The sequence below is a fragment of the Opisthocomus hoazin genome, chromosome 9 (genome assembly GCF_030867145.1).
Source record: "Opisthocomus hoazin isolate bOpiHoa1 chromosome 9, bOpiHoa1.hap1, whole genome shotgun sequence".
NCBI lineage: Eukaryota > Metazoa > Chordata > Aves > Opisthocomiformes > Opisthocomidae > Opisthocomus > Opisthocomus hoazin.
Window position 1 is genome coordinate 36,686,725 of NC_134422.1, and position 17,562 is coordinate 36,704,286.

Here is a 17,562-nt window from a genome sequence, read left to right on the forward strand (position 1 = left end):
TAAAAGTGAAAAAAAGACTCTCAGAATCTTTTATGTTATTATAAACTGTAAGGAAAAAAAATACGAATAATAACTAATCATTGGCAAGATGACCAGTTTAGCAAACAGCATCTTCTCACAAAAAAAAGGTTAATTTGTACATTTTGTAACTGCACCCCCCCCCCCCCCATTTGCTGAAGAGGGGTAAGCAGAGAACTGGTAGGGACATGTCCTGCCCTCCCCTCACTTACCACCAGGACAGTTTGGCAGCCAAACCTCGCAGCACTCCTGACATGAAGAGAGTGCCTGCAAAGGCAAGCCCAGGGCAGGTGAAGTTAATCAGTACCTTAGAGGAGATTCTGAGTGTTTGACAGTTTGCCAGCAACTCCCTCTGTTGGCTTGGTTACCCTGGCAAGGGTTTTGTGATGAGGTTCAACTTCGCTGGATTCACGGGAGCAGGGGATAAGAGTTGCTTGCTGCTCACATGTTGTCACCAGTGAAAGAAGGCAATCGGACCTCGAAATTTGGGTAAGAAGCCGTATAGATGGGGGATGCTGGGGGTTGCGCAGCCTCAGGGGAGAGGGGCTGTGCTGGACGGCCACAGCGGAAAGGAGGGGTGGTGGGTCAGCACAAGCGCTGCCTGTGGCCCTGTGGCCCCGACCACCGCGGGACACAGTGAGTGAAGAATACAGGAATGTGGTCAGAGCGTGCAGGGATGTGACAAGGAAGGCCAAGGCCCACCTGGAATTGAAGCTGGAAGGGGATGTCAAAACAAGAAGGGCGTCTTCAACTACATCAGCAGCAAAAGGAAGGCTAGGGACAATGTGGGGCCGCTGCTGAATGAGGCGGGTGTCCTGGTGACAGGGGATGCAGAGAAGGCAGAGCTACTGAATGCCTTCTTTGCTTCAGTCTTCAGTGCCAAGGGAATCCCTCAGGAATCCCAGGCCCCGGAGGTAAGAGAAGAAGCCCACAGAGAGGATGACTTTCCCTTGTTCAAGGAGGACTGTGTGAGGGATCGCTTAAGTGATCTGAACACCCACAAATCCATGGGCCCCGATGGAATGCACCCACGAGTGCTGAGGGAGCTGGCGGATGTCATTGCTGAGCCACTCTCCATCATCTTTGAGAGGTCCTGGAGGACAGGAGAGGTGCCCGAGGACTGGAGAAAGGCCAATGTCACTCCAATCTTCAAAAAGGGCAAGAAGGAGAACCCAGGAAACTACAGCCGGTCAGGCTCAGCTCCATCCCGGGAAAGGTGATGGAGAAGCTTATCCTGGAGGTCATCAACAAGCAAGTGGAGGAAAGGAAGGTTATCAGGAGTAGTCATCATGGATTCACCAAGGGGAAATCATGCCTGACCAATCTAATAGCTTTCTACAATGGCATGACTGGCTGGGTAGAGGAGGGGAGAGCCGTGGATGTTGTCTACCTTGACTTCAGCAAGGCTTTCAACACTGTCTCCCATAACATCCTCCTAGGGAAGCTCAGGAAGTGTGGGCTGGATGAGTGAACAGTGAGGTGGATTGAGAACTGTCTGAATGGCAGAACTCAGAGGGTTGTCGTCAGCAGTGCTGAGTCTAGTTGGAGGCTGGTAACTAGTGGTGTCCCTCAGGGGTCAGTACTGGGCCCAGCCTTGTTTAACTTCATCAATGACCTGGATGAAGGGTTAGAATGTACCCTCAGCAAGTGTGCTGATGACACAAAATTGGGAGGAGTGGTGGATACGCTGGAAGGCTGTGCTGCCATTCAGCGTGACCTGGACAGGCTGGAGAGTTGGGCAGAGAGGAACCTGCTGAGGTTCAAGAAGGGCAAGTGCAGGGTCCTGTACCTGGGCAGGAACAACCCCATGCACCAGTACAGGCTTGGGGTGGACCTGCTGGAGAACAGCTCTGTGGAGAGGGACCTGGGAGTCCTGGTGGACAACAGGTTAACCATGAGCCAGCAGCGTGCCCTGGTTGCCAAGAAAGCTAATGGGATCCTGGGATGCATTAGGAGGAGTGTGGCCAGCAGGTCGAGAGAGGTTCTCCTTCCCCTCTACACTGCCCTAATGAGGCCCCATCTGGAGTACTCTGTCCAGTTCTGGGCTCCCCAGTTCAAGAAAGATGAGGAGCTACTGGAGAGAGTCCAGCGGAGGGCTACGAGGATGGTGAGGGGACTGGAACATCTCTCCTATGAGGAAAAGCTGAGGGAGCTGGGCTTTATTTAGCCTGAAGAAGAGAAGTCTGAGTGGGGACCTTATAAATGCCTACAAATATCTGAAGGGTGGGTGTCAGGAGGATGGGACCAAGCTCTTTTCAGTGGTGCCCAGAGACAGGACAAGGGGCAATGGGCACAAACTGAAGCAGAGGAAGTTCCGTCTGAACATGAGGAAGAGCTTCTTCACTCTGAGGGTGACGGAGCACTGGCACAGGCTGCCCACGGAGGTTGTGGAGTCTCCTTCTCTGGAGATATTCAAGACCTGCCTGGACAAGGTCCTGTGCAGCCTGCTGTAGGTGACCCTGCTTTGGCAGGGCGGTTGGACTAGATGACCCACAGAGGTCCCTTCCAACCCTGAACATTCTGTCAGCACTTGCAGCAGGCAAGGGGCCCGCTGGGCCACCCTGGGCTCGGTGGCACCGCAAGGAAGGCAGCTGCAAATGTTTCCTCGTTGCAAAGAGGGAGCCGGTCTTCTCAGATCACCGGCCAGGCTCATCCGTACTCCCAACCCCATGGCCCAGCAGGTGTCGGGTCTCCCCCAGGCCCGTGGTCCACCATGGCAGCGCAGGCCTCGGCCTCTCCATGGCATCCCTTGCCCCACAGCGGGGCAGAGTCAGCAGCAGGCGGCCTCCCTTCATGCCCCGCAACCGGCAGGAAACCTGGACATCTACAAGTCTATGGGGCCAGATTGATCCACCCAGGAGTGCTGAGGGAGCTGGCGATGGAACTGGCCAAGCTACTCTCCATCATCTGTCAGCAGTCCTGGCCAACAGGGAAGGTCCTAGGTGACTGGACGATCGCCAGTGTAACACCCATCTACAAGAAGGGCTAGAAGGAGGATCCTGGAAACTACAGGCGCGTCCGCCTGACCTCGGTGCCAGGGAAGGTTATGGAGCGGTTCATCTTGAGTGCGCTCACTGGGAATGTGAAGGACAACCAAAGGATCAGGCCCAGCCAGCATGGGTTTGTCGGTTCATGAAAGGCAGGTCCTGCTTGACCAACCTGATCTCCTTCCATGAACAGGTGACCCGCCTAGTGGATGAAGGAAAGGCTGTGGATGTTGTCTACCTGGACTTTAGTAAGGCCTTTGACGCTATTCCCCACAGCATCTTCCTGGAGAAACTAACTGCCCATGGTTTGCATGGGTGTACTCGTTGCTGGATAAAGAACTGGCTGAATGGCCAAGCGCAGAGAGTGGTAATGAATGGAGTTAAATCCACCTGGTGGCCGGTCACGAGTGGTGTTCCCCAGGTCTCAGTTTTGGGTCCAGTCTTGTTTAACATCTTTATCGATGATCTGGATGAGGGGATTGAGTGCTCCCTCGGTAAGCTTGCAGATGACACCAAGCTGGGTGGGAGTGTCGATCTGCTCGAGGGTAGGAAGGCTCTGCAGAGGGATCTGGACAGACTGGATCGATGGGCTGAGGCCAACTGTATGAGGTTCAACAAGGCCAAATGCTGGGTCCTGCACTTGGGTCACAACAGCCCCACTCAACGCTACAGGCCTGGGGAGGAGCAGCTGGAAAGCTGCCTGGTGGAAAAAGACCTTGGGGTGCTGGTCGACAGCCGGCTGAACATGAGCCAGCAGTGTGCCCAGGTGGCCAAGAAGACCAATGGCATCCTGGCTGGTATCAGGAATGGTGTGGCCAGCAGGAGCAGGGAGGTGATCATGCCCCTGTACTCGGCACTGGTGAGGCCGCACCTCAAGTACTGTGTTCGGTTTTGGGCCCCTCACTCCAAGAAGGACATTGAGGTGCTGGAGCACGACCAGAGAAGGGCAGCGAGGCTGGTGAGGGGTCTGGAGAACAAGTCTGATGAGGAGCGGCTGAGGGAGCCAGGGCTGTTTAGTCTGGAGAAGAGGAGGCTGAGGGGGGACCTCATTGCTCTCCACAGCTGCCTGAAGGGAGAGGGCAGCGAGGCGGGGGTTGGCCTCTCCTCCCAGGTAACCAGCGACAGGATGAGAGGCGATGGGCTGCGTCGGGGAAAGTTTAGATTGGGTATTAGGAAGAATGTCTTTATGAAAGAGTGGTCAGGCCTTGGAGCAGAATGCCCAGGGAGGTGGTGGGGTCACCGTCCCTGGAGGAGTTCAAAAACCGTGTGGATGTGGCACTTGGGGACAGGGTGTAGCAGGCACGGCAGAGCAGGGCTGACGGCGTCACCCGACGGCCTCAGAGCTCTCTCCCAGCCGCGGTGACTCCGTGACCCGACCCCGGGAGGCCGCGCGCGGGCCTGGCCTCCCCTCCCAGCGGGCAGCGCGGCGCCCTCCCCGCGCGCACTACGACTCCCAGCAGGCTGTGCGCGCCCGCCCAGGGCCCGCGTTCCCCGCCCGACCTTCGTTCGCGCCCGTTCCCGTGCCCCGCGGTTCCTCCGCGCCCCGTGCGGAGGGTGCCCCTCGCTCTCTGGAGCGGGGAAAGGGGCCGCTGTCCGCTCTCCGGGGCTTGGCCAGGTGCGTGATGTCCCGGTGACGCGGCGGCCTTTAGGTCCCAGCGTGCTTTGCGCGGCACCACTACAAAGATGGCGGCGGCCGTGGGGCCGTGGCGGTAGGCGCCGGCTCGGCGCGGTTCCGGGTGCTGGCTGTGAGCGGTGAGTCGGGAAGCGGGAGAGGCAGGCCGGACCGGGGTACCCGTCCCCGTCCTCTGTCGGTGCCGGTGAGACGGCGTCTGAAGTCCGGGCCGAGCGCCGTGGGGGCCGCAGCGCTGTCGGGAGGGCCCGGTTGCGGCCGGTTCTGCTCGGGAGTGCGATGGGGTAGGAGGAGAGGTGCCAGACACGAGTCACAACGTGGGAGGCTCCCATCGGAGAGAGGGAATGTCGGGCGGGGGCTGAGAGGGGCTTTGGGATCTCCTTTCGTGGAGTCATTCCGGCTTTGGCAGGGTGCTAACAGGGGATGTGCTCTGAGTTGGCTCTGCTTCTTGAGGGCGTTCAACCAGAGGCATCATCCACAGAGTCGTACTAACCTCTTACTGTATGACTTCTAGGGGAAGGAAGCTGCTAGCAGCAGTGCTTTGAGGATCCTGAGGTAAGGAGCGAGGGAGGATTTGGCACTGTCCTGCTGAAGCGCTTCTCTGGAGCCGTGGGTGGGTGCAGCAGGCTGTCAGAGAGATGTTCGCTGTCTCCTAGATGTGCGCTGTTTTGTGGTGAAGAAACCGATTAGGAGCAAGCCGTTGTGCATTCGGATGAGGAAAATAGGAATGGTCATGATCTTTGGATGGTTAAATATTAAAGTGCAGCAGGCCCGACTGAAAAATAAATTAAGGCTGAGAGGCAGTTTGGAAAGAGTGATAAACCTAGCAATTACGTCTTGAAGCGTGGGAGGTGGGATCTTTGCAGGTTTTTGAGGGTTTTGTAGGTGATCAAGATAGAAGAGCTGCATTCAGAGGAGAAAAAACTAATGCAAAGAGATCAAAATTATTTCTTTCTTGTCTGTGTTCGTTAAGAAGGATCTCTAGCCATGTAATTCTACTTTGTGGGGGTTTACAGGGAGATATCTTTTGTATGAAGTGCTGAAGAAGCATTATAGAATAAGCACAGTCAACACTGCCACACTGCTTCATAGTTAGCTGCTCTGAGCATAGCCTTTTGCCTAAAAACTGCTCTGCTCTGGGAAGGACCAAAATGAGCTTAATGTAGTTCTGTTTTATAAAAGGAGTTTTAGGAGATGCCTGAAGAGCTATGAGTTGGTTGAACAGGGAGCTATCAACTGCATTTGGATTCTCAAAAGGCATTCGAGAAGGTTTGCCACCAAAGGCTCTGAAAGAAGTTAAGCTGACACAGGAGAAGAAAGTTATTGCTTGATGATATAATTAGCTAAAAGGTGGGAAACAGAAGATCAGCTGTCACCGAGGGGAGTGAGGGGGAGTTTTTTGTGTCTTTGCTATGGCCTGTGTTCAGCATATCATAAACTGTCAGAAATAAACAGTGAATGCTGAGATGATTAATTTTTCTTGTGACATCGACTAATATATTGCAGTAGAGACAAGTGCCATCAGTGAAACTTTAAAGTCTTTATGCTAATGGGCAGATGAATGAAACAATAGCAGATAATATTTGTTGTAGGTGAGTCCAGAGAGGTGTAGCATGGGGCAGAGACGATCGCAGCCGTACAGTTATATATATACACACATGTATTTCTGTAAAGTGTGTGTGTAGTGGTGGGGTTTGACGTGAACATATGGGAGTGAGACCTTGAGGTAATAATAAACCTTCCTTAAAAAAGGTTAGTTAGTGCTCAGCAGTTGTACAAAAGGAGAACAAAGCAGAGCATTATTAATTTGCTATAGGAAGCTACGGTTTGCAGAGTTCTTGAACATTGTAGGTAGATATGGTCTTCTGATCTCAGAAGCAGGTAAAGGAGGAGCGTAAGGGGTTCAGAGGAGGTAGATAAGGGTAATCGAATATAGAGGATGAGCTCAGTTGTAGGAGTGAATACGTCTTTGTGGAGGCTTTTGTCTGGAAGAGGTGTTTGAGTGGACCATGGTAAAGAACTGTAAAACTGCAAGTGGAATGAAAGTAGACAGGAGAATGGTTATTCACTGATTCAGTGTAACTTATTGATTACTCACTGCTAATACAAGAGCTGCAGAATACCAAATGAAATTACGGAGTGGCAAGTACAAGAGGAAAGGGAGATAGCTTTGGGAATCCTGATATATGCTAAAATGTCACAAAGCTTCCAAAAAGGACTGAAAAAAATTCCCTGAAGAATGAGTTTTAAATCACCCTTTTTTCATATTAATGTACACTTTTGTATGGATCTGACATTCATTTTTATAATGAACAGAATAAGATGAAAAAAGTTACAAGTTCTTTAGTCAGGGCTGAAAGGTTCATCTTGGAGGATTAGAGGTGGATGTATTCAATTGCAGGTTTTGTTAGTAAACAGAGTGTTAAATATTTTTTTTTTTAAGGACTGTTTTGCCTTCATAATGTTTGGGGACTTATTTGAAGAGGATATTTCCTTTCTATCAAATAATCATTGTGGAAAAGAGAAGAAATCAAAGCCCAGAGATTCTGAGCCTCCAGCTCCCAGGGATTTCACCAACCTAAGTGGTATTAAAAATCAGGGTGGAACCTGCTACCTCAATTCCCTTCTGCAGACTCTGCTTTTCACACCTGAATTTAGAGGTAATGTGTTCAAAAACATCTTAAAGTAATGATAGAATTAGTATTTTACAGTGACTTGCATTTCTAGTTATTTGTTAAAGAAACACCACACACAGAGATTGTTTTCAGGGACAGTTTATTTCAGTTCCCTGCAAATAAGTTTTTACAGACTACTCAGAGCTATTGGTCTGTAAAATTAGTATCGTCACTTCTGCACAAAGTGTAAGTGTTGGAAACATTACCTTTTCTTACATGTGGACAGTTAACAGTTTGTGTAAACAAGGGAGGTTATTGCTGTCTATAAAGTGCTGTTCGTGTTTTTGATGAAACCACTGCAGTTCCTGAAAAAACAGATATTTTGCCATCTAAACACTTTCATGTTTACTTCTGCTTTATTGTTATAGCTTGAACCAGTTGTAAGGATCAGTGATGTTCAGAAATTGTTTAGTATCTTAACTTGCCAAAAAGAATAGCACCAAAATGCTTGACAGTTAAAATATAATAAATGTTTAAAGAAGAGACACTGTCTCTTTTTTTTTAAATAGGTATTTTTCTTTACAATTACAGAGGCGCTGTTCTCTCTAGGACCTGAAGAACTTGGGACTCTGGATGATAGCAGTAAACCAGATGCAAAGGTGTTTAGAATTTTCTTGTCATTAGTCAGTGCTGAATTTTGATTGGAAGACTGTTGTTTCAATTTGCATGAAATTTCTCACGAGAATGAATGAAAGCCTAACTTTGCTGCCGAAGGACAGTTTGGTTGGCCAATACTTGATTTTGCACACAGATGTAAGTTTTCAGTGCCGTAAGCTTTTGCTTCAAAAGTAAGATGTTGAGCCTGTTACTGCTGAAATGGATAGCAGAGATCATTTTGTCTTCAAGGGGAGCAGAAACAATCCCAAAGTCTGTACAGTCCTTTTTCAGGTTTTTCTCTTCTCTAATACAGCTACTGTGCTATAACTGATTTGTCACCATGAGAAAAAAAAAAAAAGAAAACCGAGGTGTGTGTAGCCTAGGTGACTGCACTGTGGCTGTCTGAAGGTTTAACAGCCCACCCGTGCGCAGGATGATATGGGACTGGAATTTAATCTTTGTTTAAAAAGTTCATAGTGAAGTTGACTACAAATTTCATTCTTTAGTTCTCAAAGTGACACAACTTGTTGCCTGGAAAATTGTTTGCTCGCTAAGTCAATGGTAAATATAGGTAGCTGATCAAGCTTGTTGACATTAACCGTTCTCGTTCCACCCCCCTACCAAACACTTTACTGAGCGAGGAGCAGCACATGATAAATCTCTATGTCATGATGTCTTGTAGCTGAGTTCCTAGGGTTTAGTATTATGAATAATATCAGAGAAATTTGTCCTTGTTAACTATGGTGATGGCTTAATTTTAGTCCGCGCAGTTTTACTTCACCACAAAATGTATGTTCCATGACTGTATTTGGCTCAGTAAGGTGAGGTGCTGTAGATTTTTGGGAGCTAAGTCTGACTGCTGTTTTGGTATGAATTGAGTAACCTCTGTTATGAAAGCCGTAGACAGTGGTGGTTTATTATGAGTTTTGTACTAAATTATTTTTCTTCTTATTTAAAGGATTGGTTTGAAGACTCTGATCTGTTGGGTATATTTTGTTTTTTATTTCTAGGTTCGAATAATTCCATTACAACTTCAACGGTTATTTGCTCAGCTTCTGCTCTTGGACCAGCAGGCTGCATCTACAACAGACCTTACCGAGAGCTTTGGGTGGAACAGCCACGAGGTACAAATCACCATCAGTGACACCATCATTGATAAACGTTCTCCTGAATGGAGAAGATTTTTTTTGTATGAAGTCTGATGTTTAAGAAATATCTTAAAATACTTCAAGCTGTGGAGATAGCATTGCATTGGGTCAGCTATCGTTGTATACTATTGTATCTCCACATGAAGTACATGCTGATTGTTTACAGCAAGCAACAGAAGAAAATTGTTCTGTTACATACAATTTCAGTAGCTTTTCTGTTGTTTTTACAGGAACATTTTTCCAACAGTAATTAGGGTTCTTGTCCTCAAATACTTAGATTCTTATCTAAATGGAACTGTGTCACTCAGAGTGACCCAGGTGAAAGTGTCTTATGTGGGTTATAGTTTATGTACTTGTAGCTACTCAGGAAGCATAACTAAATTAAGAATAACAAGTAATAATAAATGTAGTAATTTGCTACTCAAGGTAGTAAATATATGAGTAGTCAGTGAGGCACCTGTCTGTCGCACTTAATATATGTTGTTTTTAAGCAATAAGCAAAGCAGATGGCACTATTTTATCTTCGAGTTTGTTTTTTTTATCGTGCAGGAAATGAGGCAGCATGATGTGCAGGAATTAAATCGGATTCTGTTCAGTGCTTTGGAAACTTCCCTTGTGGGGACTTCAGGTCATGACCTTATTAACCGATTGTACCATGGGATTGTTGTCAACCAGATTGTTTGTAAAGAATGCAAGAATATCAGTGAGAGACAGGTAAGGCCAGACAATTTTCCAAGATAGGATTCTGTTCAGACTATTGAAGATATATGTGCTTTTTTTTAAACTCCAAAATAATGACATCTTTCTTGCGTGTTACTGGTGGCCTTGTTGAATCTACATAGTGTGTATTGGTTAGGGTGCTGCAGGCTTGAAAACGTGGAAGTTATGCATGATTTTGTTAAGTCTTGGCTGGCATTTTCTAAACCACCTACATCAGACTATGATTCAGAGTCAGGAAGCATTGCCTTTAGTAGATGTGATTAGGAGAGAACTGAACAGTGGAATAACAACAGTAAAACATCTTTACATTATTTTAGTGCTCTTCGTAATTTAAAAAAACATTCCTTGTTTGGTTGGATTTTTTTTTATTAACTTCTCTTACGTGGATATAGGGGGTTTGTTCCCCCCTTCCCGTCAACAATGAAAGCAAAATGAGTGCTCACATCTGCTGTGGTGAATGGGGTGAGCATCTTTCTAATGTGCCGTGAACTTACACCGCTTACCTTTTTTTTTTTTTTTTTTTTTTTTTTTTTTTTTTTTGTACTTCTGTGTAGGAAGATTTCTTAGACCTAACAGTGGCGGTAAAAGGTGTTGCTGGCTTGGAGGAGGCACTGTGGAACATGTATGTAGAAGAAGAGTACTTTGAAAATGAGAACTTGTATCGATGCGGAGCCTGTGATAAACTCGTTGAAGCTTCAAAGGTAATTCAATGGTGACTCTTAGTGTTCAATTTGCTGATGTTTAGGAACTTTGTTTACGTTGCTGTGTCTGCCCTCTCACTCTGAAATAACAGAATCTGTATCTTTAATCAGATGGTATATAACAAGAGGATGCCAAAATCTGACCTGTTTTTTTTTTTTAAGCCTCAGCAACTATGTCAAGAACAGCTCATGTGACTCACTTCTTTACTTGAATGTTGTTGCAGCCTTTAACATAGGCAGTGGTGAGTGGGATGATATGTAGTTTTGAGAATAGTGCCTCATTCACACACCGGTACTGGCCCTGGCTTTGGGCATTTCAGAGGATGGGCTAAAAGATAAGCTAGAGTGTAAATAAAAAAATAAACAGATCCGTGTAACGAAGAAAACTATGGAAATTTTCTAATGAAGAATGCTAATGGGAGAGAAAAGTAATGAATGACTGTTACTCTGCACAGGGAAATGGGATCTGTTGATCCAGGTATTACATTGTTTCCCTGATGCTGAACAGGTTCTTGCAGAGATAAATTAACACCTTAATAGTGTTTCCAATACGTTCTGTAGTTCTAGAGCCTTCAGGTGAGTAAGAATGTGTTCATGCAAGGAACCATCCAGCTCTTCAAAGACACCGGATGTGTTTTCACAGTGTATGCCTGTGGTGTTCCCATCTGCCAGCTTACTTCTGGTGCAAGTACCACCACCTTATGTCCTCTCTCTGCGAGCTTTTCAACCACTTGCTGCGTGCTAAAGCCAGTGGCTTCCATCTGTGGGCACCACCAGTAGTTTCCCTCCATCTGGGAGGCCAGGAAGGAGGATAAAAATCCAGGCACAGCGAAGCTGCGAAGTCATGTTCCTGGGCTTCAAGATATGGATTGTGAAAGTCTTCTCCTTCAGGCTATAGCTTGAAAATGCTTTTGAAAGAAGTTGACAGGTTTATCTGAGTTGTGCTGCTTTGTGATTATCTTGTAGTTAATAATTCCCTACTTTGATATGTGCTGCGCTATGGGTGAGAACTGTTGCTTTCAAGCTGGTTTTTTTTTTTATATTGCTTGTAAACCGAAATGCGGTGACCCTTTCCTGTGCTGAGTCAGCAGAGCTCCTCAGTGTTTGAGGGAGAACTGTTGACATTAAACCCGTGGTGTTTGTTGAGAGTGATCTCCAGGAGTTCAGGGGCATCCGGACTGGAGTAATCCCTTTGCCTAGTTCCCTGTCATCTCCCCTGGGCACCAGGGGAAAGCTTCAAATGTTTGTTGACTTTTGTATCTTCCAGAGGAGCTGTGTGTGTGACCCCGAGTGCTTTGTTAGATGGTGGCATGGCTGTTAACACTGGTTACTGTCTGTATGCCAGTGCAGCCTGCAGCATCCTTGTGCTGAAAGCTTGTCCCTGTTTGTTGGTTTACAACAGCTTGTACTTGTTTCCCCCACATAGTAATCCAATTTAAGATTTCTTATTTGTCTTCTCATCCATCCCCTTAGCCAGTGCCAGGGAAGGGCAGCACTGTGAGAGCTTTGCGAGAGTTGTAGGTCTCTGAATTGCATTTTTCCAGAATGATATAAAGCGGTGTTTGGTTTTCTTCTGTGCTAGTTTTTCATGTTGTAAGTTTTTAATATAAGGTTGCTCCTTTTTCCTGTTATTCCTACTATTTTTTGTAAAGGGGAGGCAGACATAGGCTGTTAGTGCACTCTGCCTTTGACATACTTTGCCCGCTTCACAACAGCAAAGCTCTTTGGCCTACTGCGGTGACTCTCTGCTGCAGCAAGATAAGTGCAATCCAAACCTTGTGGCACACTTCATGTGGAAGGGGAGTGGGTGAAAAGGCAAGCTTAGGATAAGTGAAGTTAATCAGTGACTCAGGATTCCAGGAACATTTTCCAGTAGTTGATGTGGCTTGGTTGTAAGGGCTTGTTTTAGTTAAAATTTGCTGGATTCAAGGAAGTGTGAGATAAAGAGTTGCTTACCTCTCACATGCGACCATCCACGCAAGAAGATAGTGGCAGCTCTGAATATGGGTGAGAAGTCACTTAGCCTGGAGGGACGTTGGGTCAGCAAGACTGCTGTAGCGGGGAGGAGGGATGCTGGGTCAGCATGACTGCTGCTTGTGGCTCTGGTCCCACAGGCACGATGTGCGTGATCACGGCAGACTATAGGGAGATTCAACACTGGCAGCAAGTGAGGTGCCAGGTAAGTCACTTTGGGCTTGGTGGCAGCAATAGGAAGGCAGCTGCCTAACAGTGCGACCACCTGCCCACCCCTAGCCTGTTTCAAAGACATGATGGCCCATACTTACACATTCCATTCTTCCCTCCCTTCAGTATGTTGTGGGTCTTTGGATGTTATTCTTCCCTCTTTTTTGTCTTAGCATCTAGAGAATTTAGTAGTTGAAGAATCGAGTGTTCCAGAACTTTGTCAAATTTTAGTTGTACAGTCCGATTATCACTGTAAACGTGGAAGAGCATGCAAAAGCCTTTGTGCCACTAAGCTCTGCACAGCTCCAGGGAGTTTCTTAAGGCATGTGTGTGTTCCTGAGAGGCTCTCTAATATGGCTCTGTACATGGAGAGTTGGGTGGAGACATTGGAAAGGCTCAGAAGCATGTCCACTGAATCTACGCTTACGTTCAGTGGTAGTACAAGATGGTTTTGGTTCACACAGGGGCTCCTGATGTGTTCAGGCACCAAGTTGTTCGATCTCGATTAATATTCTTCCTTATTAAAATGTATTGTGTTGGCTTTCGTGCCTTGAAGGTCCTCTTCTGTATAAATGAGGGAGACCTTAACCTTTGCTTGGTTGTTCTGTGGCTGTCTGTAGGGTCTTCTAGGATACGCCTACCCCATGCTGCTCAGGCACAGCATTGTGCTCATTTACTGTAAACCTTTCCTTGCAGCAGAAGCAAGCATGTGAGCTGTGTTGGTAGGTTGAGCTTTGTTCATAGCTATTTTGGTTTTGGTGGCTTCAGGGCCTATGCCAGATGCTGAGTGCCACACTGTTCGTCTAGGAATGGCGAAGCTACCATGAAGCTGTCGCTCTTCCGCAGCACCTGCTGTTCAGCAGCAGTTGAGTGTTTGTGCTCTTTACTCTGGGCTCCCAGGGGCTGTGTGGGACTGTTGGCAGGGACTGTTGCAAGGGGTCCAGAGCAAAGTCTCTGGGAAGATGCTGGATAGTCTGACTTTATGCGTAAGCACAAACCCAGGGGTTTGAGGCAGTTGCTTCTTAGCATAAAATTCAAGAAAATCCTCTCACAAGGAACATGTGGGCTGTGGAAATGTAATTACTGACTAGAATTTCAGCAGTGTCCTCCTGCATTTTCTGTAGGAGGATAAAGTATGGGACTGCGGATCACCATTCAGGGAAGGTGTAGGTCTTAGCAGAGGGAAAGGATCTTGATTGCTTTTAGGATGTCTAGTTGGTAGGGAAATTGAAAATTAAGGAAGACATTTGAAAAATGAAGACACTGGTCATATCTGCCTGGCTGTAAAGAAGCTTTGTTGGAAAATAAACAGTTGACCACAGTACAGTGGAAGCACTGTTCTGTTACAACTGTCTGCTTACAATTTTTTTTAATCATTTTACAGTCTGCTAAACTACGCAAGTTGCCGCCCTTTCTCACCATTTCTCTCCTGAGATTTAACTTTGACTTTGAGAAGTGTGAACGATACAAGGAAACGAGCTGCTACACATTCCCTATCCAGATAAATCTGAGGCCTTTTTGTGAGCAGGTTTGTACTGTTACATTTCTTAAAGTTTCTGCATACTCGGCGGAGAACTGGTACTTAAAGGACAAGTTCTCTTTTATTTCGCATGTTGTCAGGGCAAGATATTCAAGAAACTTTGTGGGATTCTCCTCTTTTTTGGAATTCCAATTTATTTCCAAAAGACCACTTTTTGACTGAGTGGGACATACCTTGTAGCTTTACAAGGGGAAAGGGTAGAATAATGACCTAAAACTTAAGCTGGCGTTTGCTTGAAAGGAGGATTATCACCTGGAAATTGAAATTAAGTTTGTTGTTGTATTGTCATTGTCTGATAATGTCATGTATAAATTTATATACATGTTTTATGTGCCTGTAGTTATTTAATTTTTCTTGGGAGTCTGTCTTTGCATTCATATATATGTATTTTGTTTATAAAACTGAGCTACACGATGGCTTAATAGAGGCAATGTTATTTAAAAGGGCATTTTTCTTATTGAAATGTTGCAATGCAAGCTTGGAAATTTCTTGGTTTTTGCATCTGAGGAAGACTTTTTTGTTTCTCAGTTCGTTTGTATATGTAAATGTGTTGTTTTTTCTCTAGTCTTTTAAACAAAATAAGCCTGGTTATGAAGGAACAGGGTGAGCTGTTCTACTATTTTGCATCAATAATTCACTATTTTAAATTTGAATTTCCAATATTGTTCATAATCATGCTTAAAAAGTTGCTTAATAAATCTGTGCCTTGGTCCGTGGTTTGTGTCAGTCCATGCTTGTGTTCCCCAGCACTGAAAAGCCATTTCAATATCTGCACGTGTGAATACACACTGAGAAATATCTGAAGTGGTGCTGATGGTGTAAAACTGTCCTTGTGTGAAAGACTTACTGATATATATTATTGTTGTTATTATTGTTTGTTTTTTTTTTTTAAGACTGAAATGGATGATTCAGAGTACATGTATGAGCTCTTCTCTGTTATTATACATAAAGGTGGCTGCTATGGAGGACACTATCATGTTTATATCAGAGATGTGGATGAATTAGGAAACTGGCAAATACAAGTAAGTCCTAAAGGTTTTTCTTCCTTGCCTGATACGTCTCATTTTTTTGAAGAAGTATTAAGACCTAGTGAATGAAGTGTACATCCAAACTAAATATTTTAGTGAGGCGTTTAGTGTGCACTTGTGAGCACATTCTCATATGTATTGACATTTCTTTCATATCTTTCATGTGCAAATTGTTTTGTCCAATGGCTCTTAGTTTTTTTTGAGTGGCTTTCATGTTTTTCTCACCGATGATCACATTCTGTAAGAGACTTGCAGTGTGTTGAGTACAAGGTGATTGCTTTTCAGTTCAGCTGTGTTTTTTCTAACCAGATTTTAACAGTAAGCGCCTTGATAGGTTTATTCCAGGTTCTGCCAAGTGAGATGTGAAGAGTAGATTAAATTGTGATAGTGTTGTGTGAAGAACTTCCTTCCTCAACCCTTCTCTTCCACTTAAAAGCCAAGAGGAGGAGAGTGGGAGGGAGCTGGGAATTTATATGACAGGCTTGGTTGTTGCTGGCCTTTGAAAATGAAGGTCAGGACCCTGAAGTGATTGCCAGCATTAGTGCGATGGTTCATATATAAGCAGAAAACCAGTTTCCTCTGGAAACACCTGTGTCTGGTGTCTGCCTGCCAAACACTTCAAGCCTTTCAACTTTTGAATTTGTTGTCACATCCAGACAAGATTGGCAGAAAATTAAAACCCTGAGAAGGAGAACTTGGTGGGCAAATAAAAGAAAGGATGCATGTGCCCTGTCTCTGACAGACTGCATGAGCTCAGGCTTTCAAACTGTGGATCACTGAAGGCCAGCGAGAGAGACCACAGAGCGAGAGAGACCCACTTGATGTGGAGAGGTTGCATGAGCCTCTAAGGTACAGAACACAAACTCTAGGAAATCCATGTGCTTACAGAACTACTGCTTTGGTAGGTGGTGTTGAGGAGATTGTAATCTAAATAGGAGATTTAGGGTACATTACGTGCCAGTGAAATGTTCCCCTTCACTCAAGCAAGATGCAATCTTAGCTTTTGTGTGACTGCAAGACTCATTGGCTGCGCTTGTTTTTGAGGTGTCTTTTAGACTGCGTATCACCCTGGCAAATGCAGATAACACTGGAGAGTCGAACATCTTGCAGTCTTTTCTGTTCAGAAGGTTGCCTTGTACTCTAGCCATTGTAGTAATACTGTTGGGTTCACCAAGATGCCATGTTTATGTTGCCACTGACCTTTTAAGCATTGTATTATTGCAGAATATTTAGGGGAGCATTGCAGAGCGTAGTTCTAATGGCATGCTCACAAGATGGAAGAAGAGGTAGCATTTTAAGGAACTGTGGAATGAAATGTATTTACAGACTGAAGAAACTACTGTTGTAGTAAGCTGTTTGCAACTTACATCCATCCTCTAGTAACTTGAAACAGTAGCTACATGTAGATAAAATCAGTAGCTCCCAAGAAAGTTAGAAAGCCAGCAGTATCAAAAAATTAAGGCATGACCTTTTTTTTTTGGTGAGCATATTTCTTAAGGCGGGGAAAGAGGTTTTGAATCCCATTTACCTGAGAGGAACTGGAATTCCCACAAGACTTGCTGGGACTGTCGTGAGCATTCAGGGAGAAATACAACTGACTTCACATCTTAGGCAGCTTGGATTGTCCTAATACTCTTCTGGCTTTTTGTTCACTCCTGCTGATATAATCTCATTTGTTGTTTTCTTCCTGAAATTCGTGTTTATTGTTATGGGTTTGATGATTGTGTTTGTGTTGGCCTTTTCTTGAACTGGTTGTGCTGTTTGCTTTTGTTTCCTGTTTAATTCCTGTCTTTTGAGAGATTATTGCCACAGGTATTCAGCGTTGACCAGAGTTAATTGTGCGTGTATTTCCTTACTCATTTTTGTTTTGAAATAATGCATTTCTTTTGTAGAAGTAGTGTTGGAGTTCTGTATTGCCATCTTTGGCGTATATGGTGGAACTGAGGAGAAGCTTTGGGTACCTACATGTGAAGATGAATCCCTGTCTTGGGCATCTTCATCTTCTGATGGTACCTGTGATTGGCCCATTGGAGGGCAGTTTCATATATTTATATTACTTTAGTGTTTCAGGGTATGAGACAAATAGTTGCTGAGCTTTGTTTCTGTCTAGAAGTATCTACAACCAAGGATTTGTTCTGTTGTACTCTTCTCCTGGTGCATTCTTTCTGTACATTCAGACGTAAAGTCACAGTCTAGATGCTGAATATATTGGGAAAATACAACAAAATACACACGCTTCCTTGTGAAAGTAGCTTTTTGTTCCTTTAGGTTAACAGGCAGCATATAATTCATGACGAGTAAATTCAGTGCAAAATGTCATCTTTTCAGCATGTG

At 45.4% G+C, this 17,562-nt stretch overlaps 1 protein-coding gene across 10 annotated transcripts in view; it reads left to right on the plus strand.

Annotated features, from left to right (window-relative positions):
* Nucleotides 1–4,671: 4,671 nt before the first annotated feature.
* USP40 (ubiquitin specific peptidase 40) overlaps nt 4,672–17,562 on the plus strand; it is a 43,675-nt gene continuing 30,784 nt past the window's right edge. For 8 of the 10 annotated variants that reach the window (XR_012764993.1, XR_012764992.1, XM_075429893.1 and 5 more), the window contains exons 1-8: nt 4,673–4,757; nt 7,079–7,295; nt 7,842–7,909; nt 8,918–9,031; nt 9,605–9,769; nt 10,330–10,476; nt 14,045–14,188; nt 15,094–15,222. Coding sequence is in view for 8 of the 10 variants with exons in the window: in XM_075429893.1 (XP_075286008.1) it covers nt 7,097–7,295; nt 7,842–7,909; nt 8,918–9,031; nt 9,605–9,769; nt 10,330–10,476; nt 14,045–14,188; nt 15,094–15,222 (966 nt within the window). In the remaining 2 variants the exon portion in view is untranslated. Of the gene's footprint in view, nt 4,758–5,149; nt 5,191–7,078; nt 7,296–7,841; nt 7,910–7,942; nt 8,064–8,917; nt 9,032–9,604; nt 9,770–10,329; nt 10,477–14,044; nt 14,189–15,093; nt 15,223–17,562 lie in introns of those variants that run through there. The other 2 variants (XM_075429895.1, XM_075429900.1) reach the window with 2 other exon arrangements.